General features: G+C 35.1%; 1 protein-coding gene across 3 annotated transcripts in view; it reads right to left on the reverse strand.

The window, feature by feature from the left end:
- The window catches only part of LRRC7 (leucine rich repeat containing 7), a 641,808-nt gene that overhangs the window by 376,161 nt on the left and 242,550 nt on the right, over window positions 1-23,097 (reverse strand). For all 3 annotated transcript variants that reach the window (XM_071217384.1, XM_071217382.1, XM_071217383.1), the window contains one exon: window positions 13,717-13,919. In XM_071217384.1, the coding sequence (XP_071073485.1) occupies window positions 13,717-13,919 (203 nt within the window). The remainder of the gene's footprint in view (window positions 1-13,716; window positions 13,920-23,097) is intronic.

Consider the following 23,097-nt stretch of genomic DNA (forward strand, 5'->3'; position numbering starts at 1 on the left):
TTGGATCTCCTGCAATTCCATATGAAATTTAGAATCAGCTTTCAATTTCTACAAATAAGTCACCTGGGGTCTAATAGGGATTGTGTTAAACATGTGAAGCAGTTTGGGCAGTAATAGCCACCTGGGCTGCTCAAGCAAATACCATACAACAGATTGGCTTAAAAAATGGGAATTTTAAAAGCTCATGGTTTTGAGACCAGGAAAAAGTTCAAATCAAGGTGTCATGAAGGAGATGGTTTCTTCCCAGAGAATGGGATTCTGGGGCTGGCTGCCAGTAATTATTGGTTCTTGGCAACTCTATCACTTGGCAGCCTCTCTGGCCTCTCTGTTCTCTTATGGTTTACGGGTTCTATTTAATTTCAGCTTCTTGCTTCTGCGGCTTTCTCTCTCTTTGAGCCTAAATTTCATTCCACTTATAAAGAACTCCAGTAATAGAATTAAGAACCATCTTGATGGGTTGGGCCACACCTTAACTGAAGAAACCTCTTCAAAAGGGCCTACTTACTATGGGTTCATACACACAGGAATGGATTAAGTTTAAGAACATGTTTTTCTGTGTTACAGATAGTTACAAACCACCACATCTTCTTAACAATGTTATCCATGATTATGAGATGTTTTTCCAATTCCAAAATCTTTAATTTCTTTCAAAATTATTTTGTAGTATTCAAAGTACAAGTTTTACAATTCTTCTGTTAAACTTATTCCTAAGTGTCCTATTCTTTTTAATGCCATTGTAAATGGAATTGTTTTCATAATTTAATTTTTTGAATGTTCAATTACATTTTGTTCACTGTTCTATTTGATACTTCCACTTGGAAAAAATATTTTTCCTTGATAAATCTGCATCAAAAGCTAATATTTCAGAGTAGGATGTAAATTTTTAAATGGAGAAAATTTTGAAAGTATGGTGTTTAAGATTTAGTTCTACATTTTACATATGTTTAAATTAGCTTCATCTACCAAATTCACTCTCTATGCCTTTCAAATTTAGTCACATATTAGCTTTTCCAAAATTTCTATTTTCTTCTTTAAATTTCTCTTCTGTTTCAAGAAGTTTCAATGCAGTTTTTCTCTGTATTGCTTTTTTCATGATTGCCTTCCCACACTAAAATATGCAATATACATCAGTTATGGTCTAATAATACTTTGTCTATATTTAAAGTTCCCGATTCAAAAAAATAAGCAAAACAGTGTTAAATTTTAAGCTTTGTGGGTTTCTGTCACATGAGAAGGGCATGTTATTTTGTATTTTTGTCTTTTACTACAGAAAATTAAGCAATATTTATTGAACTGTTCTTCATCTCTATTTTTGCATGTTTTCTGACACACTCTTGACATATATTTTCATAATGCCATTAACTTTGACTTTTTGTTTCTACCTACGGTATAACATCTTACAGTATAGATTCATGGCCAGTGAGAATATTCTTTATGTACAGTAACAGAAAGAAAATAATAAAAATATTTAGAAAATCTAATTCTTGGTATTTTATATCATGAATATAAAAGGCTATATTATATTTCAACATATCTGAAATCACAGTAGTAACAAAGTTAAAGGAATACAAAGAAAATGATAAAAGATGGCAGCAAAAACCACTTTATCTAACTTTGAATTTCTAAATCTGTGAGGGGCTCAGTATTTTGCTCACAAGTCTTTAAAAATTGTATAAAGTCTTTGGTTAGTAGCAACTTTTCCTCATGAAACAGTCATTTTATAACATCTCGGTTTTACTGTCCATTGTGGTAATCTCCACAACAGTCCTTTCAGCCTTTCCCCTTGTATTGCTGCCAGCAATCACAACTCCAGAGTTGCCCCATCATTGTTTAACCTAATCAGGCAATACTATTTTCTTTCCATAGTGATTTATTCTGTAATCCCATAGCCAAAGGAATTGATCCAGTAATGGACATGTGACATAATTAAGACCAAGAGACACAAGGACAAATTATCTGAGGAATTCTGGGATGGTGCTTTATTGTTCTTCTGCAAAAGAGAGTTTTCACGTGCCAGCTATTTTTCTTTTTGGCTGCTTTGAAAATGAACTCTGGAATTGTTACAGCCATTGTGCCACCATAAGAGAAGCCAGCCTCAGAAAAAAGTTAATCCTACATAAGACAGAATAGAGAGATGTAAGCAAATCAACTTTGGAGCCTGTCTTGTAAATGGGTCATCCATTTTATGAGTCAGTCAAGCTTATTTATTGTTAAAATCAGTTTGAACTTGGTGTCTATTACTATTACCTGAAACACACAAAATGAATTCTAAATAATGCATCATTCCTTTTATTTCTTAATTTCATATTTTGCTAATAATATGCAAATATATCCAGGTACTATTATCATCATTTTTCAATATCCAATACTTAATAAGAAGCTAACTTATAGGGATGTTTTATGAAAGAAGCAAAACTGAGTTTGGGAACTCAAAGAAATCATAAGAGAGTATGTGAAATATCTTTGAACTATAGAAAGCAAAACAATAATAAAATAATTAATAGGTTCTCCTTAATTCTAATATACTGGGAAACTGTAATGAGATTTTGGTTTATTTGTATTATTTTTATTTATTGTCAATCCATTGTTTTCAATAATGAAACAATCAAAATAGCTTTAAAGATTTCTCCTGTATACAAATTTAGGGTTTATTGACTTATTTGATGGATAAGATTCTAATGACATTAGCTGCCTAATGCATTAATCAAACATTGTTGTGTGACTTTCAAGGCCTTTTATAATCTGGGTCTTTCTTTGCCTACATATTGTTGGAACTCATCCACATGTACCTGCCTCTCTATACTTCACATTTTGGATCCTCCTCTCACCCCCCTCTCCATATATACAATTTTCACTTCTACATTGTGATTTTTGGTCAATCTCCTTTCCCAAGTATGGAACTCTTCTCTATACATAAGTCCTGCCACAGTACTTGGATTTTTGGCTCTGATACTTTGCCATGTACTCCACTCTAATGCTTCTCTGTTTCTCTATAATTAGGTTGCTAGGCCCTTGAGAACGGGGATTGAGATTTATTTCTCTTATAATCCCCTAAAGCATCAAACTCAGTGTAGTAGAAAACATATGAAATAAACACTTGTTTGATTAATCATGTTTTTAGTATTTATCTCATGAAATCCATTATGAAACAGATGCTAGAAAAATATTTTAAATGACTCAACTGGCCTAGGGTTGCCAGATTTAGCATCCAGTTAAATTTGAATTTTAGATAAACATTTTTTTCAGTAGATGTTTATCTCATCTAATATTTGGGACATATTTCCACCAAAAAAAGTTTATTGTTTATCTAAATTTCAAATTTAACTGGACATACTATATTTTATCTGTCAACCTTAGGTTGGCCTAGTCTTAAAATTTTATTTACTTAAAATACTTGTGCTTATTTTTGTTAAATTAGAGTTATATGCCACATTTATGAATTTTTTAACCTTATATATAATTTTGCTTTTCAAATCCTATAATACGTGAAGTTCTCTACATATTTCTACCACTCAGTAACAACAAACAAACTGAGGATCTGTTATGTGAAAGACACCATGCATGCCATGTACATGGGATGCCATGATGAACAAGATACCATTCCTTTCCTGGAATCGTTCAAAATCTGGTTGGAGAGATAGTACATTTTAGTTCAGTTTCTGTTTGGTGTATAATACTGGAACTAACCTATGTGTCTAATAATTTTCTCAGGCCTCATGAAGTCCTCATGAGAAAAGCTCCAAGATGACAGTATACATTTTGGTCAAAAATTAAATATGTTTTTTTGAAATACACATTAAATAGTTCTTGCTTTTGAAGATGTGTATATACACCATAATTCATACTTCTAAAATGAAAACAATTATTCATAATCTGTTTTGATTAACATATTAAAATCTCCTATATTGATAATAAAGTTTTTATTTTGACAGATTCTTTTTCCGATTATAGAACTATAGTGACTCTAGCAATGGAAGAAATTGTATCATTGATATGGAGACTGTGGCCACAGTAGTTGCTGAGGGCAGGGAAGGGAAGAAGAGGTATGATGTAGGGGCATTTTCTGGACTTGGAGTTGTCCTAAATGATATTGCAGGGACAGATGCTGGACATTATATATCCTGCCATAACCCACTGAGTGGACTGGGGGAGAGTGTAAACTACAATGTAAACTAAAATCCATGTGGTACAGCAGTCTCCAAAATGTATTCACCAAATATAATGAATATGCCACAATGATGAAAGAGGTTGTTGATGTGGGAGGAGTGGGGAGTTGGGGTGTGGGGTATATGGGAACCTCGCATTTTTTAGTGTAACATTTTTTGTGATCTATATATCTTAAAAAAAAAAAGACAATTAAAAATTTTTTTTAAAGTACATATTTTTAAAAACATAAGCACTAGAACTATACTGCATGACATTTTCTCCACACACCCCCTGGGCCATTATGTAAGTTCTTCACAGGTAAATACCATGTAAGCTACTTAAACTGAGTCATGTATTTGGTGATCACTAGGATTCAGTGGCTTATTTTTATTTATTTATTTTAATTTTTAGGGTCCAGTGGTTTAGAGTTTGAACCTCTCTGCTGTGTGTCCTTGCTCTATTTTAGCTAATCATTTATCATCCCATCTTTTTTGCACTGGAGACAAGGTCAGAGAAGACACTTTCTTTGTAAAGTATAATGTTACAAAGGCAGTGTGTGTATGTGTGGGAGCAAAGTTTATAATATTAGTAAAATTTTTAGTTAAATTTTATTAGTTATATCCCACACGAATTCAGTGATAATTGTAATAAACAGATATTTCCAATTCTATAAATAGCAGCCATGACTGCCATAATAGTATTGATGGTAAGGGTTCTGTGTGTGTGTGTGCATTTCTTAAACTTAGAATATTTAATTCAACCTTTAAATGTAGGCTGAGTAGGAAGCTCCAGGAATCAGTCCATGTACTCGGACAACTATTAAATAAGCAGGGATTGTCTGAATCAACTATTTTGAAACTCTGTAGTCCAGCAGGACACTGTGCATCATCTGGGGAACAGCAGGAGGAAGAGGCTGCTATACTTTAGTAAATATCAATGAACTGCACTTTCCTTGCAGTGGAAACCATCGCCCATGCCACAACTTCACAGCAGGCAGGAGGAAGATATGGGTGTAGCTTGCTGGTGCTAGAGTGGGAGATAAAAACCCAGCTCCCCACCCTAATTTAAACCACTGGCTATAGTTAATAAAATTATAAAAATGTGCTATCACCAATTGTAACATGTTCTACACCAATGCAAGTTATTACTAATAGGGTGATATATGGGAATCCTGTATTTTATGCATGATGACTATAAACCCACAACTTCTCTAAGAAAGAAAAATAATAATAAAAAAATAAAAATTGAAAAATGCCCCCCAAACACCCAGTTTCCTAAGATACAGAGGTATACAATTTGAGCACTGATTACTGTTTTTGATTAGTTACTTTGGATCTCTAGGGGCCTGGCTCTAGGGCTTGCCGTTGTTCCAAACCAACAACAAAAATGTCAGCAGAGGAGACTTAAAGGCAGTATTCTTTCTCAGAGATGCAGAAGAGAGCTGAAAGGCTGTATTTTCTGGGCAGGTGCCCAGACAAGAAAGCACAAATTTGGGAGGTAATGGTGGAAGCCCCTGGCATCCTTTCTGGCCCCTCCCACATCCCCTTCTCAGGGCAATTTGGAGCTGGCTCATGCTCCCTTTGGGAGTCCCTGGCCTTAGTTTGATGGGAAAGACTGACTTGGGAAACTCCTCTCCAGTGTGTCCTGCCTCTTAGAATTTGCAAAAGCAGATTGAGACAGTGAAGGCATAATAAAAAGGAATGGAATTGGGAAGTCTGGGACAAAAGCTTACCTTCTTAAGTCCTGAAGAGGATCACTCAGGAGAGGGAGAAGGTCTGGGATCTGTTTTCTTAGGATTCCCATAGTCAGAGGAAATCCTAAGGCCGCTAGCAAGCACAGGACAGAACAGGACACAAGCCCAGAAAAAAACAGGGAGGGCCCTGACTTTGCCTTCAAATTGAACTGTTCTCCTTTATAAGGCTGAACTCTGACGGCAAGCACTAGCCAGTGCAAAGGACATTTGCAAAGACTGTGAAAGGTGTTTTTTTCCTTAAGTGTGCTTAGTTTTATAAGCTTCTGACACTCAAGAAGATCTGTCATAGCACTAGCTGAATACAAATTCAAGAAACAGACATCTCCAGGAATTAATCCCAGAGTTGATATTTTAAAATATGCCGCAAAAAATTCAAGAAATGTAATTTTTTTTTTGCAGGAAATGATGGCACATGCAAAGGAAGAGGATGAAAATCGAGAATTGAGAAAACGTCAACAAAGAAGACCAGACTGTGGACATACCTGTGATGACATAAAAAAAGATATATATATATTCAGTAAGCTCAAGGAGACGAAGGAAAGTACAGAGAAACAACTAAAAGACAGCAAGAAAACAATAAATATGCTCAAGGAGAAGAAGGTAAATACAGAGAAAGGACTAAAAGATATTAAGAAAACAGTGAATGAACAACATGAGAATCTCAACAAATGGAGAGAAATTTTAAAAAGGAACCAAAGAGTTGAAGACTACAATAACTGAAATGAAAAATTCTAAAGAGGGTTTCAACAGCAGATTGGAGCTGGCAGGAAAAAGAATCAATAAACACAAAGACAAGGCAATTGAAATGAGTCAGGCTGAGGGTCAGAAAGAAAGAATAATTATAAAAAGCTAAAATAGCCTAAGATACCGTTTGGGACAACATCAACATATCTATATATGCATTATGGGAGTCCCATAAGAAGAAGAAAAAAGAGAAAGAGGCAGAAGGAATATGCAAAGAAACACAGGCAGAAAACTTCCCAAATTTAGCAAAACACAACATGTACATCCAAAAAGCACACAAGAACACCAAACAGGATAAACTTGAAGAGAAATACACACCACCACATACTGTTCAAACTGTCAAATACAAAGGATAAGGAGAGAGTTCTGAAAGTTGCAAAAGAAAGGCAATGTGTTATATACCAGGGAGTCCCAATTAGATTAAGTGCCAGTTTCTCATTAGAAACCATAGAGGCTAGAAGGCAGTGGGTTGAAATACTAAGTGCTGAGAGAAAATGACTGCCAACTAATGATTTTTTCCAGCAGGACTTTCTTTCAAAAAATGAAAGGAGGGATTAAGACATTCCCAGAAAAACAAAAACTGAGGGAGTCAATTACCACTAGATATGCCCTACAAACAATGCAAAAATAGTTCTTCACACTGAAGGGAAAATATACTATATTGTAGAAAAAAGCAGCATAAAGAAATAAAGACCTCTGACAAAGGTAACCATACGGGTAATTATGAATTCCAGTACTACTGTATTGAATTTTTGGTAGACAACTCCACTTATTTCCTACAGATGCTAAAATGCAAATGCATAAAAAGTCATGATAAATCTATGGTTTGGGACATGCAGTATACAAAGATATAATCTGTTATAAGTACAACAAAAGTGATGGAATAAAATAACAGTGAATGTGTAAGCTGTTGAAGTGAAGTTGGTATCGTATTAGTCAGCCAAAGGGGTGTTGATGCAAAATACCAGAAATTGGTTGGTTTTATAAAGGATATTCATTTGGGGTAGGGGTTTATAGATACCAGGGCATAAAGCATAAGTTACTTTCCTCACCAAAGTCTATTTTCACATGTTGGAGCAAGATGGCTTCCAATCTCTGTGAGGGTTCAGGCTTCCTGGGTTCCTCTCTTCCCAGGGTCTTGCTTCTCTCTGGGTTCAGGGTTCCTCTCTTCCCAGGACTTGCTTCTTCCTGGGCTCAGGGATCCTCTCTTCCTGGGGCTAGCTTCTCTTTCCTCTGTGAACTTACTTCCCAGGGCTCTAGGTTAAGGCTTCAGCATCAAACTCCAACATCAAAAACCCTCCAACTCTGTCCTTTGCCATGTCTTTTATCTGTGAGTCCCCACCCACCAAAGGGTGGGGACTGAATGTCCTACTGGCACAAGAAGTTTACCTGATTACTTAATCAACTAAACCTCTGAATCCAATATAATCTAATATGTCCAGAGGAAAAGATCAGTTTACAAACATAATCCAATATTTCTTTTTGGAATTCATCAATAATATTAAAGTGCTACAATATCAAATCGAATATGTTTTTTATATATTAAGGATGTTAAATTTTAATCCCATGGTGATCACAAGGAAAACATGAAAAATATAGCCAGATAGAAATGAGAAAGGGCTCATTATGGTACAATACAAAAAAAATTATGAAAGTAGGTATTAATGATTGGACATAAGGCTTGAGGAACAAAAAAAGTATAAAACTTACAAAGACTAAATTGCAAATGGAAGAATAAAAATATGCATTATCATTAGTTACTTCAAATGTAAATGATTAATCTCAGTAGTGAAAAATCAGAGATTGGCAGAATGGGTGATGAAGTATGAACCAACTATATTCTGTTTCACAAGAGACTCATCTTAAATTCCAAGACATAAAGAGGTTGAAAGTGAAACGATGGAAAAAATATTTCATGCAAATTTTAGCCAAAAGATATATGGGGTAGCAGTATTAATATGAGATAAAATAGACTTTATGGGGAAGCTGATTTGGCTTGACTGATAGAGCATCTGCCTACCATATAGGAGGCCCAGGATTCAAACCCAGGGTCTCTTGACCCATGTGGTGATGCACGCAAGGACTGCCGTGTCATGCAGGGGCGTCCCCTGTGTGAGGGAGCCCCACATGCAAGGAGTACACCCCGCATGGAGAGCTGCCCCACATGAAAAAATCGCAGCCTGCACAGGAGTGGTGCTGCACACATGGAGGGCTGATGCAGCAAGGTGACACAACAAAAAGAGACACAGATTCTTGGTGCTGCTGACAAGAATGCAAGCAGACACAGGAAGAACACACAGCAAATGGACACAGAGAGCAGACAACAGGGGGTGGGGAGTAGAGAGAAATAAATAAAAAAGAAATCTTAAAAAAAAAAAAGACCTTATGTCAAAAACTGCTACAAAGGACAATGAAAGTCATTATATACTGTTAAAGGGGTCAATTCAAGAAGACATACAATTATAAATACATATTGACTTAACAACATTCCCAAATTATGTGAAGCAAATACTGATGGATTTGAAGGGAGAAATTAATAGCTCTACATTGATAGTAGGAGACTTTATACACCTCTTTCAATAATGGATAAAACACCTAGACAGAAGATCAATAATTAAATAGAAGACTTGAACAATACTCTGACCCAGGTAGACCTAATATATATATATATATATATATATATATATAAACTTCATCCAACAACAAATGACTATACATTCATTTGTGTGTGTGTGTGTATATATATGTATATATATTCATGTTTATCATCCATCAACAAATCCAACAAAAAATGAATATACATTCTTCTCAAGTGCACACGGATCATTCTGCAATATAGACCATATGTTAGGTCAGAAAACAAGTCTCAATAAATTAAAAAATATTGAAATCATACAATGTATCTTTTCTGACTATAGCAGAATGAAGGAAGAAAAGAATGGGGGAGAAATGGAAAACTACAAATTTGTCAAAATTAAACAATGTACTCTTAAAAAATCAATGGGTAAAGAGGAAATCACTTGGGAAATTAGGAAATATTTTGAAGCAAATGAAAATGGAAACACAGAATACAAAATTTACCTGCAGAAGGCAGAGCTGACAGGTTAAATTTATAGATTGAAATGCTTATATTAAAAAAGAAAGTTTTGAAATCAGAGACCTAATCTCATAATTGGAAAGAACTAGAAAAAGAAGAACAAACTAAACCCAATGCAAGGAAAAGGAAGGAAATAAAACTTAGAGCACAGAGAAAGAAAAAAAAAACAATAACAGAGAGACTCAGCAAAACCAAAAGATGCTTGTTTGAAAATATTAATAAAACTGACAACATTTAGCTAGGCTGAAGAAGAAAAAAAGAGAGATGACACAAATAACTAAAATCAAAAGTGAAAAGGGGAACATCGTTTTTTATTTTTATTATTACTTTAGGAGGCACTGGGGATTGAACTTATGACCTCATACATGGGAAGTAGGCACTCAACCAACTGAGCTACACCTGCTCTCCAGAAATAAAAACTCCACAGTAATGAAAAGAAATAAAAGCACTATAAGAGGATACAATGTTCAATTGTATGCCAAAAAAAATCAGATAGCATAGATGAAATGAACAAATTACTAGAAACAAAGTGACTCAAGAAGAAATACATATTCTCAACAAACCAATAAATAGCCAAAAGATTAAATTAAAAAAAAAAGATTTAATCAGTAATCAAAAACCTCCCCTAAAACGAAATGCCCACAACCAGATGCCTTCTCATAGGGGAATTTTCACAAACACTCAAGAAGAATTAGCACCAATACTGCTCAAATGCTTCTGAAAAATTTAAAAGTAGGAACACTCCCTAATTCATTCTATGACATTGTCATAGAAAAGCCAGGTAAAGGTAATGCAAGAAACAAAAATTAGAGACCAATATCTCTTATGAATATAGATGTAAAAATTCTCAACAAAATGCTAGCAAAATGAAATCAATAGTACATTAAAAGAATAATACACTATGCCGATATGATTTATCCCAGTTATGCAAAGATGGTTCAACATAAGAAAATCAAGGCATGTAATACACCATATTAAGAGAATAAAGAATAAAATAACTACCAGATTTCTCAATTGATACAGAAAAAGCATTTGATAAAATCCAGCATCCCTTCTTGATAAAAAAACTTCGAACAATCAAGTTGGGAAGGAAATAGAAGGAAATTTCCTCAAAATGAAAAAGGGAATATATGAAAAATCCACAGTTAACATCATACTTAATGGTATAAAGACTGATATATTCCTATAATATCAAGAAAAGACAAGGAAAACCACTTTTACAACTGTTATTCACATTGTGCTGGGCATTCTAGCTAGAGTAATTAGGCAAGAAAAAGAAATAAAAGGCACCCAGGGGATGGGTGTAGCTCCTGGTTGAGTGCCTGCTTCCCATGAATAAGGGACCAGGTTCAGTCTCTGGTGCCTCCTAAAATAATAATGATAATTTAAAAATTAAAAAAATAAACAGATGGTATACAAAAAATATGCGTGCCTTTTTAAAAAGGCATCCAGATTGGAAAGAAAGAGGTAAAACTTTTCCTCTCTGCAGTTGACACAATCCTAAATATAGAAAATCCTGAAAAATCTCTAACATATCTACTAGCAGTAATAACTTCAGCAATGTGGTCGGGTACAAAATCAATCCCCTAAGTCATACCCTATACCCTAGTAGTGAAGAATCAGAAGAAAAACAGTAAGAAAAATATTACATTTACAATAACAGCTAAAAGAATCAAATATCTAGAAATAAATCTAACCAAGGATGTAAAGGACTTATAGACAAAAATCTATAAAACATTGCTAAAAGAAATCAAAGAGGACCTAAATAAATGGAAGGACATTCCATGTTCAGGACTGGTAAACTAAATATTGTTAAGATGTCAAGTCTACAGATTTAATGCAATCCCAATCAAAATTCCAACAGCCCTCTTTGCAGACATGGAAAAGTCAATCACAAATTTATATGGGAAGGTAATGGGCCCTGTATTACCAAAGAGAGTAAGGACAATGAAATTGCAGGACTCGCACCTCCTGGTTTTAAAACTTATTATAAAGCCATAGTCGTAATAATAGCATGGTATAGGTACAAGAGCAGATGTATTGAATTGAGAGTACAGAAATCAACCCTCATATGTATGGCCAACTTTTTAACAAGGGGACAAAGACCATTACATTGGAAAAGTATAAAAACAGTTTCCTCAACAAATTAGACACCCATATGTAAAAAAATGGAAGTGGACCCTCTATCTCACACCATATACAAACTTCAACTTGAAAGGAATCAAACACCTAAATGTAAGAGCCAGTACTGTAAAATTCCTAGAAGAAAATATAGGGAAGCATCTTCAGGACCTTACGTTATGCAATGTTTTCTTAGATTTACACCCAAAAGAACAAGGGACAAAAGAAAAAATAGGTAAATGGGACCTTATCAAAATTAAATCTTATGTACCTCAAAGGACTTTATCATGAAAATTAAATAACAACCTACACAATGGGAGAAAATATTTGAAAACCACATTCAAATAGGGCTTAATAGCCAGAATACATAATAAAATCCTACAACTCAACAACAAAAAGACAAACAACACATTTAAAAAATGGCAAAAAACAAACACTTGAATATCTTCTCCAAAGAAGAAACACAAATGGTCAAAAAGCTCATGAAAAGATGATCAGTATCATTAGCCATTAGGGCAATGAAAATCAAACCACAATAATATACGACTTTACACATACTAGTATGGCTACTGTTTAAAAAAAAAAACCCAGAAAATTATGTTGGAGAGGATGTGGTGAAATGGGGACTTTCATTCATTGTTCATGGTAATGTAAAATGCAGCTCCAGTGGAAAACAGTTCCTTCGAAAGTTAAGTACAGAATTACCATATGACTCGGTGATCCCACCTCTAGGTGTATACCCAAAAGAATTGAAAGCAGGGACTCAAACATATTTGGACACCAGTGTTCATAGAGGCATTATTCACATTTGCCAAAAGATGGAAGCAACCCATGTGTTCTTCAACTGATGAATGAATAAACAAAATACGGTATACACACTCAATGGAATAGTATTCAGTCACAAAAATGAAAGAAGTTCTGATAAATGTGTCCACATGGATGAAACTTGAAAAATATTTTTGAGTAAAATAAGTGAGTCACAAAAGGACAAATATTGTATAATCTCATCAAAATGAAATAAGTGAAATAAGCAAATTCTTAGAATTATAATCTAGAACATTGGATGTTGTAGGGTAGGAAATATGGAATTAATACTTAAATTGTACCAAGTTTATTTGGGATGATAAAAAATTTTGGTCATGGATGGTGGTTTTGGTAGTACTATATTGTGGATGTAATTAATAGCACTGAATTATATGTTCAAATGTGTTTAAAGGGAAAATTTACATTGTATATAGTTAATAGAATATATTTTAAAAAATAATAATCCATAGAACTGTACAACACAGTAAACCCTAAGGTAAACCATGATCTATAGATAATAACACAGTTTTAAAAATGTGCTTCCATCAATTGTTGCAAATTTATTACAGTAATGCAAGGTGTTAATAATAGGGAGATATAAAGGAAACCTGTTTTATGCATGATTTTTCTGTAAACCCACAAATTTCCTGTAAAAGAAACACATAAAAAATGTCATCTTAACATACACGACCTATACTGTTTCATTTCTGGAATAGAGAGCATCATATTTTTCCTTCCTTTTTTAAACATAAGCTATTATCTCAACCCCCTAATCTGCATTTTCATGGAGGCTGTTTTAAATGAAAATAACTAGACATAATCCATACAACAATGATTTTCATAATGGGCAATTTGTTACCAACATATCACATGAAGATATGAAATGAGTAGTATTAAAAGGTAATGAGAATATTGGGGGGAGTTATATCAATATGAATGATTTGTCTATTACCCAGATAAAAGGCTACATTTAGCATTATCATTGTATCAAGTTTTGAAATTATGAAATACTTATTTCCAGTATATATATATTTGTTTGTCAAAAAATTACCTTGGGTAGCTCTTCAATTTGGTTGGCATCTAGGTAAAGCTCCTCTAATGTCCGTTCAAAGTTAAAGACCTCCTTTGGCACCTGCTGAAGACTGCAGTGGGAGTAATCTAAAACTGAGATGATTTCTTCTTCACCACGGAAACATCGGCACGGCACCAGACGGCCGATGATTTTCCGTTTGGTGGTCATCTCCAGGCACTGCACTAAAGAAAAACAGGAAAAAACAATTGCTTAATTTAATGTCTTGTAAAGGCATCAATGAAATATTTAAAACTGGGAAATTTAATTTTGATTCATATTGTATTCTATAATACTTCAAAATTTGTGTAAGTCGTGTAATCCTTATGCAGCTTTGCAAGGTATTTGAAATAGGATTTATTCCCATTTTACAAATAAAGAATAGGATTCTGAGAGGCTAGATTTCCTGTTATCACCTAGCTTTGGAATGGCAAAATTGGGCCAAAATACAATCTTGAGTCTTAGTTCAAAGCTATTTTCAATATACAATACTGATACTCTCACTAAAAATGTGAATCTATACCACGTATTTTTTAAAAGTTACACAGATTACAGAGCAGAACAGAAACATCCAGAATTTGTTGAAAGGAAAATATATTCTTCCATTTGTGCAAAAATATTCAAGTTTCACCCATAAGGTTTATAATGTCACCTCTATGACCCACATATTAATTCCATCAGCCAAGAGGTATTTATTGAAAACCCATTACGTTTCAGTCACTGATATAGGTGTTAGGACTGGAGCGATGAACTGAACAAGCCCGTTTTCATGGGCTTTACATTCTACTGAAGCTAGAGATTAGAATTAGACTGATTATTTGCTTCAAAATAAGGGTCTAGCTTTATGAATCCTTTGATGTAGATAGGAGAAATTAACATAACCATGATAGAAATTTCCTTGATATCCCAAACACACCTTTCTTCTCTTCCTCTAGGTTAAATTGATCAAATTCCTTTGAAACTCTTCATAAACTTATTTCATGGAACAACACTTTATTAAAATTTAATGGTTTTCATCTCATTATCCTATGCTGTAACCTCTTGAGGGAAGGAGCTCGTGTTTTGTTCATCTTTGTGTTGTCTTGGTACTTGACATGTAGTAAATATTCAATAATAAGTTTAGAATAAACAAATGAATCCATGGATGAATAACTCAGCATGTTTGCATCCTCCCTTATAACTCCCTCCACCTGCTGCTAATTGTCTTGAAAAACTTTTCATTCCAACTCAAAGGTCCCTGTTACTGTGAGTACTATCCTCAAGAAGGAGTAGCATCTTCTGAGTTTTCAGAGCACTAATCATATTGCTTCCTAAATGAGTGAATTATTTCCCAAGATACTAGAAGTTCATGTCTTAAGTCATCTTTGATTCATAGCATCCAGTACAGTTTGCCAACTAGACCACAGAATTAGTATTAATTGAATGAACACTAATTTGAAACTTGCATTTTACTCACTGATTTTCACCCACCAACACTGTTGCTGAAACAAATTAATAAGTCTATAAAAATAATATGTGTTTTGCTTTTTAAATTATTAATACTTAGGTTGAATAAAATTTGAAGGCAAATGAATACAGTATGCTTAGGGGCTGTCCAGTGTTCAGCCTGAAGTCTTCCTTATTGCCTCCTCTAACTTCTGAAATCACCAGTTTGTGAGTGAGCACTTATAGAAACTTCCAGAATTTGCACAATCTGTGGAAGGTTGACAAAATACTGTTTAAAATAGGACCATTCTTCACCATTCCCTTCTATTTCTTGAACCCTACACTTCTGATTTATGGGAGCCTGAATTACAAAGTTTTGTAACTCTTGTTTTACTTGACCTTACTTGAAATCCTTGATTGTGGGGTTGGTGCGTTTGTCTCTCCCTGGTGTTAGATTAACTGGGAGATGAAAGAGAGCTGTCTTGAAAGACTCCCAGGTTTTCAGTTTGAGTGACTAGTAGCTACAATGACCACCCAGCAGCAATGTGTTAGGGTGGACTTAAGACATATACCCTGTCTGCCTCTGACTTACAAGTGAGTTAGTCCATTGTTCATGCTTCCTCTTGCCCAGTGCCTGCCACTCACCCTTATGTGTTGGACTGTGTGGTTGTTTTTTGAAATCTGTCTGTTACTGCCCCTATCCATTTTAATTATGAACCAAAAGGAAATGAGGATACTCTGACCTGCACCTGAACCACACTGGTCAGAGGGTCCACTGTCCATGAAAACTTACGGAATTTAATTCACTTAGAAATGCTTTCAGTGAATCAAAGTGTAGGCTCTTCCAATCATTTTTTCTGTCCCTTCTCTAATCCCCACAATGTGCTGATCTTTCTCCCTGACCCAACTGGTCCATGGCTTCTCTCTTGATCTTAACTCCTTCTATCTTTGATTTCTACTCCCTACACAGCATAATATTCACCTTTTAAAGCACTCTCCCCATTTCAGTTTGCTAAAGGCAATATACTATAAATGAGTTAGCTTCTGTAATGGGGTTTATTAACTTATAAGCTAACATTTCTGAGCCTGGGAAGCCTACCCAAATCCAGGCAGCGGGTGAAGCTCTCCCTAAAGGTCGGCTGCTGATGATCCTGGACTCCTGTCACATGACAAGGCAGCTCTGCCAGTCTCTGCCTTTTCCTCTAGGCTCACTTTCTCCCCTAGCCCAGCTGTGGGCAATCAGGCACATGGCAGTATCTGCTAGTCTCTCCCTTCTCCTCCAGGTCTCATTGCTTCAGCTGTGTTTTTTCTTTCTCTCAGGTTCATAAAGTTATTGAGTCTTCTCTATCTCTGAAACTTTTTTCTGTGTCTGTGGTTTTTTTTCTCTCCATTTATAGAGAAATCCAGTGAGGGGGATCATGCCCTACTGAAGTGATCTAATCAAAAGGAAGGTCTCTTAACTGAATCTAATCAAAGGGTCCCATCTACAGTTGGTTTACGTGCACAGGAATGGATTAGCTCTAAGGATATGGTCTTCTGGAGTCCACTCAGCTTCAAACTGTCACACTTCCCATTTTAGTTTGCTAGATGCTGTCAATGCAATATATCAGAAATGAGCTGGCTTTTACAATGGAAATTTATTAACTTATATAAAGCTTACAATTCTGAGGCTGTGGAAGTGTCTAAATCAAGGCATCATCAGAGATGCTTTCTCACTGAGTTGCAGTTCTGGGCAATCAGGCAAATGCAGGGCACAGTGGCAGCACCAGCTTGTCTCTCCCCTCTCTTCCAGGCCTCACTGATATTAGCTTCTGGCTAAAGTGGCTTCATCTCAGCTTCTAGTTCCCAGGGCCATCTCTCTCAGGTTCTGGGTTCCTCTCTGTCTCTGCAGTTTTTTCACTGTCTCTGGCTTTTCAGTCCTCTTTTCATAAAGGACTGCAGTAAGAGGATTAAGACCCACCCTGGGTTGTACCTTACTGAAGAGAACTAATCAAAAAGAATGTCCTTTAACTGAATCTAATGAAAAGTTCCCATCAATCGTACATAAGTTTACACACAGTAATGTGTTAGCTTTAAGGACAGGATTTTCTGGGGTCCACGAAAGACTCAAAGTGCCACACATACACACTAGTATTTTCCTTTATATTTCTAAAGTTGCTTGTAATACTACTCCTTGATAGTTCAATTGTAGGTTCCTAGCATGTAACATGGTGATTTATCTTTCTTCTGCCAAGTTCCTACATATGTCTGACCAACAAAAATAGATATATCACAAATTTATTTTAAATCAATAGTATTTTTATTATGGTTATATACCATCATGTTGATCACATTTTATTTCTTGTGCAACTTTTTGTTTCCTTGGAGTTAAAAACTGCCTCGTTGCTTTCTTTACTTGGTCCTTCTATGTACCTGTCACTAATTCACAAGCAAATATGTTATTTTTTCTTCATATGGTCAAACACATGATTTTCTTTCTCTTTCTCTAGCCTCTTTCATTCCTTATTTCTTTCTTCTTCCGTCCTTTCCTGCTTCTTTCTTCTCTTCCTTTCTTCTTCCTTCCTTCTTTTCTTATCCCTCCCTCCCTCCCTCCATTCCTTCCTTCTCCCATCTGGAACAGTTTATTTTCTTAACCTCATACATAGCTATCAACTTGGAATTTCTTTTCACTACCATCCTGTGAATTTTATTTTCATTCCCACGATCTCCTATTTTCTGAATTTTATGTGTTTTTTTTTCTCCTGTATTTATTCCTTTAGGTTGGTGCAATAAACTGTCAACTTGCTGAGAAAAGGCCTATGGTAGATACGATTTTTTGAGAACTTGTATGTCTTAAAATGGCTTATACAAACCACAAATGATTGATAGTTTGGCTAGATTTAGAGTTGGCCAGAAATCATTTTCCTTCATAAGTGTGAAGGCACAGTCTATCATTTTCTAGCTTCTAGAGTTGTTGAATGGAAACCCAATTCCATTCCTCAAAACCTTGTTGCACATCTACCTTCCTCTACTCCAGAAAACTTTAGGATTTTTTGCTTTATCATCCTCTTTTGAAATTTCTTGACAATGAGCTTCATTTTGTGTTTGTGTGTGTGTTTCTTCTCATCCAATACACTGGCTACTTTCACTTTGGAGATATTATGCTTACAATTTTGTTAAATTTTCTGGTATTATGTAATTGATTGCACTTTTATCTATTCTTTTTCTCTGGAATCCATATAAGCCAGATGTAGTACCTACCTCCTATTTTATCCTATAATTTGATTATCTTCTCTCCTATAACTTGTATGTCTTTGTCTTTTTATTCTATTTCCTGGAAGATGTTCTGAACTTTATCTTCTAAATCATCTACTGACTTATCTTTTATCTGATAATATAATTTTACTTTCTAAGAACTATTTATTGTTTCTTGAATGTACTTTCTCATAGAATCCTATTTGTTTCAGGATGCATTTTCTTTTCTCTCAGGAGACAATATATAAATAGGACTTTTGTCTTTTTTCCTTTGCACCTTAATATTTCTTAGTGGTATTTTTTTATGTGTCTTTTGTTTTTTATCTTTCATGAGAAAGACTTTCCACAACTATATGGTGATTCCCGGCTGTCCTTCAATATTGAAGTATAAAACTCTAAAAAGCTAGTTGGAAGTTTTGAATACAGGGTCGATTTCAGTATACGATAATCTAGGAGTGAGCCAAGGGATATTCTGAAAAAATTTTCTGGAGAAAATTCTGGTTTTCTGCCATAGGCATAAGCATGTAGCTTTGTGTAGACTGACTACTATATAGAGAGTTCCAGTCATTCCTCCTATTGCCAGCACTAAGTCTCTGTATTTACTTACCTGATACCTGGTATCTCCAAGTAAATCTGTGGGGTAAATCAGTTGGCTTCAATGTGCATATACTTTTGTGGATACTTTATAATGTAGCTAACAATGTACTTTACAATATAGGTGTATATAAACTACATCTTCTTCATTCTCTGTGTTATAAAATTTGCTGACATTTCTTATCTTCTTCATTCTCTGTGTTATAAAATTTGCTGGCATTTCTTATCTTCTGATGTTGCCTCTCAAATTTCTCAAATTCCATTTAGTTTAGTGGAGTTTTGATTGTATGAAATATAAATCAGAAAGGTGGGAGATTAACTTCCATGTTTAAAAGGAAGTTTTCCAACCTGCTCTCTAATCATTTCTTACTTGACCTTTTAGGAGAATTGGGCACAGAACTGTATTCACCTTTTGGAAATACTTTCTTCCTTTGGGTCTCCAGGCATCAGAGTCTACTGATTTTTATCCTACCAGTTTGGTTTCTCCATTTCAGTCATTTGAAAAGATGCCATCTCTTCTACCCAAACATTGAGATTTAAAATGTTATAGTGTTTTGTTTTGTTTTTCCTTGTCCTCTTGGTCCTTTAATTCTACACTGTCTTCTTTTACAATTCCACTTATTTTTCTTGACTCTCACTTTATTTAACATTGATAAGTGGATGACTGTAAAATATTTATCTCTAACTCAGGTATACTTCTCTCATCATCTCCATGTTATGATTTGTGGGCAGCTCAAACTTGTTTAATAGGTTCAAAACTCAGGTAATGCTTTTGAGAGGCAGCACATCATTATGGTCAAGAGCTTGGACTCTGGAGCCAACTGCCTGGCTGTGTGCCCCTAGACTTGTTACTATATTACCTTTATCAGCTTCCTCATCTGTAAAATAACATTTAAAGATTACAGGGGCTGTTAGAGTTAATATAAAGCACGTAAAATTGTATCTTCAAGTCTTCAGCATTCACTTTGTGTTAACAAAGTGACCCCCAAAACAAACTCCTCTTCCTCTTGTTCCCAATCTCAGAGAATGGCAGTATGGTTAAACTCGTTTCTCAGGAGAGAAACTTGGCATTATTCTTGACTCCTCTAATTCCCTCACTTCCCACAGCTAACCACTAAGTCCTAAGCACTAAGTAGCCTACACATTTCCTGAATGAGGCTATTTTTTTGCATCTCAATTTGCCTGTCAACCTAATTAAAACTATTATCATCTCTTAAATCTCTCTTTCTATTGTTCTCCCTCTGCACTGCTGCTGGAGTGAACTTTTAAAACACACATATTATTATGCTACTCCCTTGCTGCAAACACTTTAATAATACTTCTCTGCACTCAAGGCAAAGACCAAAATTTTTCCTTGGCCTACTAAGTCTGATACAGTCCTGTGGTCTGACTCTTGCCTTCCACAGTCACAACCAACCCCTGTCTAGTCCCACCACATACCCCTCTTATCATTGCTTTCTGTATTCTTTGCATTCCTAACTTCTTTTGGATTCTGAAGACTACATGCTCTTTCTTTCTTTCTTTTTTTTTAAAGATTTATTTATTTATTTATGTCTCTCCCCTCCCCCCACCCCCCACCCTGGTTGTCTGTTCTCTGTGTCTATTTGCTGCGTCTTCTTCGTCCACTTCTGTTGTCCTCACCTGCGTGGCACGGCACTCCTTGCACACATCAGCACTGTGCGTGGGCCAGCTCCACACGGGTCAATGAAGCCCGGGGTTTGAATTGCGGACCTCCCATGTGGTAGATGGATGCCCTAACCACTGGGCCAAGTCTGCCGCCATGCATGCTCTTTCTTATACCTTCAGAAATACAGCTGCCATTGCAAAGGGCACATATCCCCCTGTCTTTTAAAAATTTTATTTTATTTATCCTTTAGTTAAACCTTAGGCTTTCTTCTTCAAGGTAGCTTCTCCCTATTCATCAAAGCAATTTTGTGATTCTTAGAAATATGTTCAAATATAGGCTGCAATTCTCCTTTATCATATTTTAATTACTCAGTATCAATCTTCCTCACTAGATTGAAAGCTCTTTAAGGAAAGGGACCATGTCTAGCCATTCGACATTATAGATTCCTTATGAATTGTCTAGTATCTGGTTCAAAGTACATACTTTATAAATATTAACTGGATAAGCAAATTAATATGGAAGCTAAAGGTGATTACAATAACTTTTACTTGTACAGTCCTTGCAAAATTTCAATAGAATTTAAAATCCATTGCCTTACAACCCAAATGCCATACAGAGGAATGGATAAACAGAAGTCAGTGTAAACATACTGGAATATTATTTTGTCAAAAAAAGGAATGAAGTTCTGATAAATACTACAACATGGTTGGACCTTGAAATCATTATGTTAAATGAAATAAGCAGACACAGAAGGACAAATATTGTATGATTCAATTTATATGAAATATCTAGAATAGGAATATTGATAAGAGACTGTAGGTGTATTAGTGCTTACCAGGGGCTGGAGTGAGGGAAGAATTGCTTAATAGGTATCAAATGTCTGTTTGAAGTAATGAAAAAGTGTTGCAATAGATGGTGGTGGTAGTAGCACAACATTGTGAATATAATTAATACCACTAACATATACCCTTAAAATGCTTATAATGGGAAGTTTTATGTTATATATATATAACATAAAATAAAATCCATCACCTTGCATTTCCATGAAAAATAGGAAGTTCATACATTATTTTCCATATATTAATGATACATTAATCAGTGAATGTGTGACTTGGTTAAGGTCACACACAGAATAATTAATAAATCTGGGATTGATCTCATTTATCCTTACCCCAAAGCCACTGATTTTTTTTCCATTAACATATACTGCATTATATTGACAATTATGCATATAAATAAGTATATAAGAATTTAAAGACACAAATTTACTAGCAATTCTATCACACATGCACACACATTTAACAGTGACCTACATATAGCATACTGCATAAGTGCAAACCAATGATGTGACAGCAGTGAGGCAAATAACATTGTTCTTTGTTTTTTGTTTTTAATCTAGTGATGAATTTCCAAGAATTCTTTGAATGTCAAAAGGAGAAAAATAAAGTAAGGTAAACTGGAGAAAGTGTTTCAGGAATTAAGCAGAACACAACAAACAAGGAGGCATATACAAGTTACACATAGTATATGCAGAAGGATATTTTTGGTTCTTCTTGTAATATGGGCACAGCCGAGGCATGTAGCTAAATACACAGTATTTGGACTTGGACTCACTAGCTATTAATATCTGATTTCTTGTGCTATCAGATAGCCTACATACACATCCGAAAGAGGACTCCTCGTATTCTCAGTTTTTCAAAGTGACTTTAAAAGGCAAGAGGAAAACAGGTGCTCATCTCTTTCTATTAAGGCTCTTCCAAATAACCCTTGAAATCAATGTTAAGAGACTCCTTTCCTTGATTCTGGCAACACTTACATGGCTTCTCTTCTCTCTTGAATCATAGTTTTTCTGTCAAAATTGAATAGCTAAAGGGGATTTTTCTTTTTCTATAACCACAACGTGCAGGTAGCCTCCCTTTTAATACTTTCCCACAGAGTCAAATGCAAACTTAAATAGCAGGAATTGCTAGCGCGGCCTAGCTTGGGTGCAGTAACAGTCTCATCTTGTTATATTCTTCAGATCCTTCCTGGTTTTCAGCTACTTGAGGATTATGCCTGCAATATTTGACTCAAGAAATAAGAATATACATACATATACACATATATATATACACACACACACACACATACATATACATATATATGTGTTTGTATATGTGTGTGTATATATATCTCAAAACACCTAGCTTTCAATACCTTTGTGGTCCCTAGGATTTTAGACCAGTGTCAATCTGTGTTAAAATTATTTCCTAATATTTGATACCTGAAAAGATAAAGGGCCAAAGGGAAGTTCAGTCTTCTCAAGATTTCTTGTGACAAATATTCTGGCTTTCCTCATCAGTTGGCACAGTCTTGCATTTATCAAATGACGAATGTTTCCACTTTATTCATTGAGAAACCCTTTGCTTCACTGTGTGCTAGGAGATGGAAACCTGCCAAGCTCTCTCTATGCCCTACTTCAAGAAACATCATTAAACTCTTAC

This window comes from Dasypus novemcinctus, chromosome 9 (genome assembly GCF_030445035.2).
Source record: "Dasypus novemcinctus isolate mDasNov1 chromosome 9, mDasNov1.1.hap2, whole genome shotgun sequence".
Lineage (NCBI taxonomy): Eukaryota > Metazoa > Chordata > Mammalia > Cingulata > Dasypodidae > Dasypus > Dasypus novemcinctus.